This window comes from Protopterus annectens, chromosome 3.part1 (genome assembly GCF_019279795.1).
Source record: "Protopterus annectens isolate FY-2018-M chromosome 3.part1, PAN1.0, whole genome shotgun sequence".
In the NCBI taxonomy this organism is placed as follows: Eukaryota; Metazoa; Chordata; order Ceratodontiformes; family Protopteridae; genus Protopterus; species Protopterus annectens.
Window position 1 is genome coordinate 71,003,531 of NC_056732.1, and position 10,869 is coordinate 71,014,399.

Below are 10,869 nucleotides of genomic sequence, written 5' to 3' on the forward strand. Positions count from 1 at the left end.
TGACAGCCTTCAAGGACCACATTCTTCCAACACAACTAATATTAAAGACCGACAACACCACTGTCAAGTGGTACATAAACAAGCAGGAGGGTACACATACTTACCCCCTCTGCGGACTAGCCATGGCATTGTGGAACACAGCCTTGAGCTACCAAGTGAATCTACAAGCTCAATTCCTTCCAGGAAAACTAAATACACTGGCAGACGGACTAAGCAGAAACCACATGGACCCACACGAGTGGAAACTGGAGCCAAGGATTTTCAACATGTTGATAAGCAAATGGGGGAGCCCAGATATAGACCTGCTTGCCTCCCGCCAGAACCATCAGTTGGACACATTTTGCACAAGGATTCCCCACAAGCTAGCTTGGAAAGTGGATGCTCTATCCTTCAGCTGGAACAACCTATCAGTTTATGCCTTTCCTCCTCTGTCTCTGCTCTCCAAGGTACTACTAAAAATCAAACAGGACAAGCCAAGGACGATTTTAATTGCACCAGACTGGCCACGCAAACACTGGTACCCCCTCTTGCACAGTGTGTCACGCTTTGCTCCATGGCACCTGCCTCAGACTTCCTTCCCTGTTGTCTCAGGAGGAGAACCAGATTCTGCACCCTCACCTGAAAACCCTGAACCTAGCAGCCTAATTACCTAATCTCTCCTTTACCATCCCTCAGAAAATCAGTGATGGATATCATTTTAGAGGCAAGGAGGCCTAGTACTAGAAAATCTTATGCTGCAAAATGGAAAAGATTTTGTGCCTGGACTCGGTCTCAAGGGATGTGCGCAGCAGTGCCCAATTTACCTCAGATTCTACAATACTTGACTGAGATGCTTCATAAGGGCTTGTCCTTTTCCTCCATCAAAATTCATGCCTCCGCCATTTCAGCTTATTATAGCACAGAGCCTCCCCTCTTCTCTCAGCCACTGCACAAGCAGTTCCTCAGAGGGGCCAAAAATTTAAGGCCACCCAGGAGAGCTCCAACTCAAGCCTGAGACCTTAACTTTGTCTTGGAGAATCTCACTCTTCCTCCTTTCAAGCCAGCTGCTACTGCAGATTTAAAATTCCTTTCCTGGAAAACAGCTTTCCTTTTAGCAGTCAATTCTGCAAGGAGGGTATCTGAATTACAGGCCCTTATGACAGTGGAGCCTTTCATCATCTTTCATGCAGACAGGGCATCTCTCAGAACCAATCCCTCCTTCATGCACAAGGTGTGGTATCCAGTGTGGCTCGTAATCAGTCCACTCATTTGTCTACCTTCTTTCCTAACCCACAGAACAAAGGGGAACGGATACTGCACTCCTTAGATGTGCAAAGACAACTTGGATTCTGCTTGGACAGGACTAAAACTCAACGGAAATCTGTACAACTGCTGGTGGCATTTGCTGCAGGGACAGAGGCTAAAAGCTATTTCAAAGCAATCCATTTCAAAATGGATAGGCCACTGCATTCATTTCTGGTATAAGCACCATGGAAAACCTATCCCACAGGGCATCAGACCCCATTCATCCAGGGTTGCATCTACCTCTGCAGCCTTTCTCAGGGGCGTCCCTACCAGGGACATCCTAGAAGATGTTACCTGGAGTTCTGTACATGCTTTCACCAAGCATTATTTGCCAATTTTCTGTAAATCCAGAGCTGGCTTTGCCACTGCAGTCTTGCAGGGCCTTATAGCTGGTCCTAATTCTATTTAAATTCCTCCTCCCAACCTTAGCTTTGGGAGTCTACCCAAATGTAATGACTGCAACAGTGAAACACAAAGAACATAGTACAGATGTTCTTCGTGTTTCACTGTTGCAGTCATTACATTTGGGTAATCTGCTGGCAGGTTCCCCTCAGTCGGCCTGAATAACAATGTCTTGGGTCCTGCGTCGGTTGCTGTCTCCTCTTCCATGACGTCAGGGGTATAAAACATGCAGCCGACGCCATTTTTTTTTAGTCTTTCTTGCCACGTGGTGCCCGAAGCAGAAGCAGTTCGCAAGTGCCGGTCGTCCGACTCCTGAAATTTTCACATTCGAGTTTCGAAACCGAAGTCTTCAAATAAAGCTAAGTACCCCGTTGGGGAAACCTTTTCTTGCTCCTTACCAATGTCAGTAAAAGTTAATAATTGCATTACTTGTGGGAAGCAAGGATTTTCATTTGTACTGTATTCCTTGCCTAGGCACAGATCATAACGTGCCTTGCTGTCGGTTTTGTGCTAGATTTAACCAATGCACTGTTGAGCGTCTGTATATCTTTGCTTCAAAATATTTTGGAAACATTTAATTACCTTGAAATGTCGTCGGATAGCAATCCGACTACTGGAGTTCATAAAAAACGCAAAGAAAAGGACAGAGGCGGACCGTAGAGGGGCAACGAAGCTTCTCCTAAGCCAGTCCCCGGTACTCTGTGAGGTGATTTCGCAGCCCCTGATACCCGCTACTTTAGAGTCGCAGGCCTCTACCGAGCCCATGTGGAGTCCGGCATGCTGCGAGATTCCCAGAGTACTGTACCCGCAGATGTCTCTCCCTCGGATGGGTCCGGAGCCGCTGAGCAGGCACCGGCTTCTGAGGATGTTTTTAGGCCTCAGCATTTCTATATAAAACCGACGCCAGCTTCAAAAACAGACAAAAGCAACTTCTAAGGCTAGAAAACTGACTCATGAGCCACATGCTCAGGCCTCTATGCCTAAAAAAACAGATGATCAAAATGACTGAAGACTTAATTACCTTGATCAGGGGTTCCCAACCTCCCCCCCCCCCCGATAAGAGGCCTAGGCAAGACACTGATTATGAATCTTCAATCAGGTTTCTATTTCTTCTGATCAAGAATATTCTATACCACCCTATGTGGATTCAGATGCAGAGGAATCCAGCTCATCTGCATCGCCCCCTGAAGATTATTCTTTTGGAGAAACCTTGCATACTTTGAGGGAACATTTTCATTGGGAGAGTCAGGATTTCTCAGAATCAAAAAAGAGGCTTAGGGATTTCCTCCTTCTTCCTCAGCATAGGCCTTTGGCCATACATCCTGTATTAGACATTGTTGATGTGTTTTCAGAATCAAGCATGGCTCCAGATTCCCTATCCTCCAGCTCCTAGTAAGCCAGACAGATATTACAGGGTTCCTGACTCCCACAAAGTTTTATTCAAAAATCCTGCTGCTGACCCTGAAACTATCTCTCAGGGTCCCAAAGGTGTAAAGGCCTCAACAGCTAAGAATCCTACCCCCTCTGATAGAGATTCCAGGGCGCTGGATAGATGGGTTAAGAAGGTTTATACGTCTGCAACCTTGGCAATTAGGGCCTTAAACTGCCAGTTTCATATGCTTAAATATCAACAGCATGTTATGGGATTATTGAAACAGAAAATGATGTTGATTTCTGAATGTGTGGAAAATAAAGAATTACAGAAATTATTGCATGCAGCAGAACAGGTTGGAAGGCATACTTTGCAATGTGGTTTTGATTCCTTGGAGGCCTCCTGCAGGGCCGCAGTTACTCTATCTGTGATCAGAAGGCATGCCTGGCTCAAGGAGCAAAATCTGCCTGATCATGTTAAAGCCAAATTGTTGGATGCACCTTTACAGCACGATACTTTGGTAATAAGGCAGAAGAGGTTTTAAAGAAAATGGAAGACAAAGCTAAGTCTATGCAAACTGTAAAAGACTTCTTACAAGTACAGTCACCAAGATTCAGTAGACAATGGCCTACAAAAAATTTGTCCTTTCCTGTGTCCAACAGAGCCTCACGGGGCAAATCCAGGTGCTCAAAAGGCTCTAGATACCAATCACAGGGTTCTTACAGGTCAAAGCAATGGGGTGCCTCTACCTCCAAATCTGGAGGAAGCAAAGCGCAACCCTACAGTAAACAGTCTCAATGACTTCCCTCTGCCATCACTAAGCACTTATCTTTTGGCAGCCCCCTTAGGGGGAAAATTAGCACTTCATGCTCAAAATTGGCAGTTAATAACCCAGGACAAGTGGGTATTAAACATAGTATCCCAGGGATACAGATTTCATTTCCATACCTTGCCAATTCCAAATGGTTGGCCATATCTGCCACAAAATCAATGGGCAGAGGCACAGAAACAAGTTACGTCCCTCATGGATATGGGGGCTATTCAATCAGTACCAGAACAGGAAAAAGGGCAAGGGTTTTATTCAAGACTGTTCCCGGTACCCAGAAAAGACAATGCTTGGCGCCCAATACTGGATTTATCGATTTTGAACACATTCTTGGACATCCCAAAATTCAAAATGCTGACTTTGCAACAGCTTCTGCACATGCTGGTCAAGAACGCTTGGCTAGTGACTCTAGACTTAAAAGAGGTATACCTGCATATCCCAATAAGGGAATTGTTCAGAAGATACCTCCGCTTCAAGGCTGATTTTATGCATTACCAATTCTCTGCACTGCCCTTTGGCTTATCTACTGCGCCCAGCGTCTTTACAAAGTGCCTGGCACCAGTAATTGCATTTTGCAGACAAAGAAGCATACAAATCTATCCTTACTTGGACAACTGTCTCATTCAAGCAGAAAACAAGGACATTCTTCTTCAATATCTGGCGTTTGTAAAAAGGCTTCTAACATGCCTAAGGGTACACAATAAACGAAAATAAATCACAACTGGTACCCTCTCAAAAGATTACATTCCTGGGTGCAAGCTTGAATACAACTTCCCAGATGGCTTACCTTACGCCAGACAAACAAAGGCAACTGACTACTTCAAACAGATGGCAACAAAAACCCAGTTATCTGCAAGACAAATTCTGCAGGCTTTGGGGTTCATGGCATCCTGCATTCTACTAATTCCATATGCAAGACTGCATATGAGGAAACTGCAGTGGTATCTAAAACGTTTATGGAGTCAACATTGTCACAGTCTGGAAACAATGATTCTTCTCATTCCCTGCCTACAGCAGGAGTTTCTTTGGTGGGCAGAGACATGTCACCAGAACATGGGACTGTCTTTCACTCTACTCCCTACCACCCAAACCCTAACTGCAGACACATCAGACTATGCTTGGGGGGGCCCACCTCGCGGGGAGATGCATTCAGGGCATATGGACCCCAAAACAAATGCATCTGCATATCAACCAGAAAGAGATGTTAGCTGTTCAGAATGCCCTGACAGCCTTCAAGGACTTACTTCATCCAGGACAACTACTGATAAAGACGGACAACACCACGGTTATGTGGTACATAAACAAGCAGGGGGGGGGGGTAAACATTCCTACCCCCTTTGCAGACTAGCCATGGCATTGTGGGACACAGCCTTGACTTACCAAGTACATCTTCCAGTTCATTTCCTGCCAGGAAAACAAAATACTCTGGGAGATGACCTAAGCAGAAATCTTATGGACCCTCACGAGTGTAAACTAGATCCACAAGTCTTCAGCATGATAACAGAGAATTGGGGAGTCCAGACATAGATCTATTTGCCTCTCCCCAGAATTATCAACTGGACAAATTCTGCACAAGGACTTATCACAGACAAGCATGGAAAGTGGATGCCCTATCCTTCAGGTGGAAAAACCTATCAGTCTACGCCTTTCCTCCTCTGCCTCTTCTTCCCAAGGTCTTACTAAAGGTCAGACAGGAAAAAACAAAAATGATCCTAATTGCCCCGCACTGGCCTCGCTAGCACTGGTACCCAATTCTGAGGAATATGTCTCTCAACTAACTCCTTGGTACTTGCCTCAAATACCTCATCTACTGTCTCAGCAGAACGTTCAAATTCTGCACAGTCAGCTCCAAACTCTGAACCTGGCAGCATGGCTGATCATGTAAATATTCAAACAACACCTCTCAGTAAATCTGTGATGGATGTCATTTTGGAAGACAGAAGGCCTAGTACTAGAAAATCTTATGCTGATAAATGGAAGAGATTCTGTGCTTGAAACCCAAGCGCAAGGGACAGACACAGCAAAGCCAAATATTCCTCAGATTTTACAATACTTGACTGAGATGCTTGACAAGGGCCTATATTTTCATCAATAAAAATCCATGCCTCTGCCATTTCGGCTCATTACAACACAGACCCTCCCATCTTTTCTCATCCTCTGCTAAAATAGTATCATAGAGGGGCCAGTAATTTAAGGCCTCCCAGAAGATCACCAACTTCTGCACGGGACCTCAATTTTGTGTTGGAAAAGCTCACCTTGCCTCCATTTGAACCAGCAGCTACTGCGGATGTAAAGTTTTTATCTTGGAAAACAACTTTCCTTCTGGCAATCACTTCATCAAGAAGGGTTTCAGAACTACAGGCCCTCATGGCTGTGCAGCCTTTTATTACATTTTACCTGGACAGGGTGTCCCTCAGGACCAATCCTTCCTTTATGCCTAAGGTGGTACCCAGTGTGGCTCTTAACCAAACTATTCACCTGCCAACTCTTTACCCAAATCCGCAGAACAAGGCGGAGCGGATTCTGCATTCCTTGGACGTACACGGACAACTAAGATTCTACTTAAACAGGACCAAATCTCTAAGAAAATCTGAGCAGCTACTGGTGGCATTTGCTGCAGGATCAGAGGGGAAGGCCATTTCAAAGCAGACTATTTCAAAGTGGATAAGCCACTGCATTTGTTTCTGCTATTTGTATCATGGTAAACGGGTGCCCAAAGGAATCAGGTCACATTCCACCAGGGCTGCATCTACCTCAGCAGCTTTTCTCAGAGGGGTGCCAACCAAAGACATTCTAGAAGCTGCTACTTGGAGCTCTGTTCATACTTTTACAAAACATTATCATTTGTCTCTCTTCTCTAAGTCCAGGGCAGACTTTGCCACTGCAGTTCTGCAGGGCCTTATAGCTGCTCCTAATGCTATTTAGTTCCAGCCTCCCATCCGTAGCTTTGGGATTCTACCCAAATGTAATGACTGCAACAGTGAAACATGAAGAATATAGTAAGTTGTGTACACTTACCATAAATGTAGATGTTCGAGTGTATTCACTGTTGCAGTCCGGGTTACCCACCCACCAACCCCCTTTTTTCTAGAATTTCTCTTTCCTTCACTATATTCTACAGCCTTTGTGGTGTATTTGCTTTTAGATGAAGGTAAAGTTTATGTTGTTACAATTGCATTTATGTATATATATATATATATATATATATATATATATATATATATATAAATATTTTGTTTGCTCCCCATTTGGTGGGCACCTGACATCTGGGGCAAGAAAAACTAAAGAAAATGGATGGCGTCGGCTGCATGTTTTATACCCCTGATGACCTGGCATCATGGAAGAGGAGACAGCAACTGACGCAGGACCCAAGACTTTGATATTCAGGCCGACTGAGGGCAACCTGCCAGATTACCCAAATGTAATGAACTGCAACAGTGAATACACTCTAACATCTACATTTATGGTAAGTGTACACAACTGTACTTTGTGTACACTTGCCATAAATGTAGATGTTCGAGTGGATTCACTGTTGCAGTCCTGGTTACCTTGCCACCAGCCCACTTTCTTCTTTTGGCTATACCTCCAGTCTACCTTACTATGCTCAAAAAGCTTTTTGGTGTATTTGCTTTTTTGTTGGAGGTATATCCTTGTAATTATAGTTTTAATTGCTTCCCATTAGGGGGGCACCTGACATCTGGGGCAAGAAAAACTGATGTAATGACGTCGGCTGCATGTTTTATACCCCTGATGACCTGATGTCATAGAAGAAGGGACAGCATCCGACGCAGGACCCAAGACTTTGTTAATCAGGCCGACTGAGGGCTAATGCAAGCAGATAACCCAAATGTAATGACTGCAACAGTGAATACACTCGAGCACCTTTTATGGTAAGTGTACACAACTGTACTTTCTTTTTCTCCTATATGGTCTGTGATTTTTATTTATTTATTTTTTTTTGTCACAAGACCGTTCTTCACTGCAGGGTTAATTTGCAGTGTGGAAACTGCCTTGATTTTGAGATTTATTGTCTTAGCGGCCTTCATTCCTGTTAGTGAGAACCGGCTGGTACTCAACAGATCTGCTGTTGTGATCCTCTTCTGGAATTGCAATGCTAATGATTATGTCCGGACTAACTTTTTGGGGATCAACCATTTCACCCCATGGAAGATTGTCCTCCCTTTCTCCTTTTGGTTCTCCAGGTAAGAGAGGTTGAGGTTTGAGGTGGTTGTTTTCCATTTTGTGGCTTAAAGGGGCTTTCTAGTATAATGTTAGTTTTTGTTTTGCTCATTAATTCCATGCCAAACTGTAGAATTCAAGAAGAGTTTGAGGCATTGGGGTTGGGAGTTTAGGCCTGCATTGATATCTTTCCCTCTGCTTGAATACATGTAAAATGAGTCTTAATTTGGTTGGACTGGTAGATTATGGAAATGTTTGTTTTGGGCCAAGTTTCTCATGAGGTTTCCTAGGATATTCTGTCTGTTGCTCCCTTGAAAGTCAGAATTGAGATCCACCTTACGACGGTCTATGACTGTAGCCAGTAATTCACTTAGAAAGGGTTATTCAGCAGCAAAGGAGACAAGTTTGCTTATGTGAGTACCTACCATGAGCCAAGGTGTTTGTGGGCTAGTGTCAGAAGGCCTTAACCATGCACACTTCACATACCCAGGGTGTGTCCAGTGATTTCTAAGACATATTCTTAATTTATCAGTTGTTGTATCAAAGGACCCTCCCTAACAGGTTCTATAGCTGGATTCCCCCACTTCACCAAAAATTTGGCATTGCGTTTCTAAAAATTCATGCATTTGGGCACAGTTGTTCATCCATTAAAACTACTTGGTAAAATTCTGTTTCAGCTTCCTAAACAAGCTCACCCCTTAGATTAAGCAAGTGCCCTCCTGCAAAAAATAAAAAACAATAAAGATATGGTGCCCTCACTACTAACAGTGTGAGCTGCAGCACAAGTTAGACTCTGGCAATAAATAGTTTGTTTTTGTGTAGATTTTCTCTGAGTTCCATTATGTAACGATTTTGCTTTTTCAGGCCTCACTGTACCGGGATGCCTCATTTGCATATTGCTGAAGCCTTTTGAAACAGATCAGTTAGCGTATGTATGATTTGAAAGTGTATATGTCAACCTGCAAGAAATCTGGACAAAGGCTCAAATAAAGGGGATACAAAGGCCCAAAAATAGGGACACTTTAAATATTGCTCCTACAAACTTAAAGTACATAGAATAACAGGTTTCACATTAGCATGAATTTTCTAAAGGATGTAAATTTTGAAATACAAGTGTGTGCCATTATTTTCTGACTTCAGCCATCAGTGATTTGCCAAAAAAGCACAATTTTGAGAAACTGACCAAAAATGAGGGAAACATCTAGACATTCTGCGAAAATCTGTACAGTTGAGATGTATGTTTGTAAGTCTTGTAAAGAATGTATGTTTTGACAGTGTTTGAAAAGTTTTCTTGAATGGACTTATCCCTGCTGTGTCTATTCTTTTGCTAATTATCTCTCAACTTACTTCAGCTTGAGGATAATGCACTTCATTTGTACAGTACTGGAAATTTTCTTACTGAGACCATCCCTCTGTTAGCTCCATACTTTCTAGTGATGATTATTTAGGAAGCATAATGCCCAGTCGTTGACTCCATGGCTCTAGTTTGCCAGTGTTTTCATGTTGGTCTAAATCTGTTATCTTACTAGTATCTCTTCACTGGATGGGAAAGCACTGCAGGAAAATTGAACTTTACATTCCTTTTATGATTGCCTTTGATAAAACAAAGTTGTGCCCTAAGAAAGCTTGTTAGGAAACAAAACTGACTAGCACTCTTTAATATGGTAATAATTTAGTAAACTTGCTTACCTGCACATCTGGTTATAATATGTAGTTAACATTGATGAGCTTGACTGGCCAACTTTTGAACTCTTCAGAGTGAGGTAATACATGACGCCTTTTCGATTCTACACTCAAGTCTGTTTTCCTTTTCTTTACAGAATATGGAGAAAGAAGTTGACAATTTTCAGAGATGAGAGAAAACACGGACCTAGTTGTCATGTTTGGTATTCACTTTCTAGATTGTTCTGACAGAAATGTCCTTTTATTAATTTTTGCAGGAACCTAAATAAAATATTTCGCTTGTAAATGTATATTATTTTCATATATTGAAAAATGTATGTATATTTTAACGTGTTGGCACTGTATAGTTTGTGGCTAGAGAGGTCACATATATGCGATTACATTCTGCAGAAGGTTTTTAATATAAATATCTTTAAAATTATCTGCTGAATGTATGAAATGTACATTTTAATGTATTGAAATTTTTGGAAGAAGTCCGTACCACTTTCTTGATTAGCTAATGTATCTTCAGTGGAAGAAAAGGTTTTCTCAAACGTGTATAAAGGATGCACTAGAAGGTGGAGTTTCAACTCATATTAGATTGGTTTAGTTCCTCTACATGGCACCATGGAAAATAATTCTAATGGACTTTTAATAAACTGCTTTCAGAATATCAAAATTTTAAATATGGATGATCAGTTTTAATGTTTTTTTTTAAATGAGCATTTATTACACCCAATGCTTATCAGTGATGACTGTATCATTCATTAGAAATTTTGTTCAAAGTTGTTTTATTGCAGACTGTAAGGAATTTTCTAGATTAAGTTCTGAATGTTATTTCTTAATTTATTTCTTAATAAAATAATCAAAATGATGTCTGATAAGCTTTTTTACAGGTATGGGTACTTGGTATAACATTCACAAATACATTTTTACATTAAAAAAATAGATCAGACCTTAGAGTCCCACTGCAATGCATCACTTGATAGTTTCTCCTCTTCTGTCCCTTGCTCTACACAGTTAAAAAGTTCCCTTAGCTCTTCTGGGTACGCACTTTCTCCTTTGTCCCTAGGAGTGGTTTGCTCCTCCTGGGGCATTTCAGTTCAGAGTATTTGGTCTGTACGTCACCTTTATGTCCTGTGCA

General features: G+C 42.2%; 1 protein-coding gene across 1 annotated transcript in view; it reads left to right on the forward strand.

Moving 5' to 3' along the window:
- The window catches only part of ATAD2 (ATPase family AAA domain containing 2), a 1,885,102-nt gene extending 1,874,503 nt beyond the window's left edge, over positions 1-10,599 (forward strand). The window contains exon 23 of the mRNA XM_044066177.1: positions 9,884-10,599. Within this exon, the coding sequence (XP_043922112.1) occupies positions 9,884-9,919 (36 nt within the window). The 3' untranslated portion in view covers positions 9,920-10,599. The remainder of the gene's footprint in view (positions 1-9,883) is intronic.
- Positions 10,600-10,869: the final 270 nt, after the last annotated feature.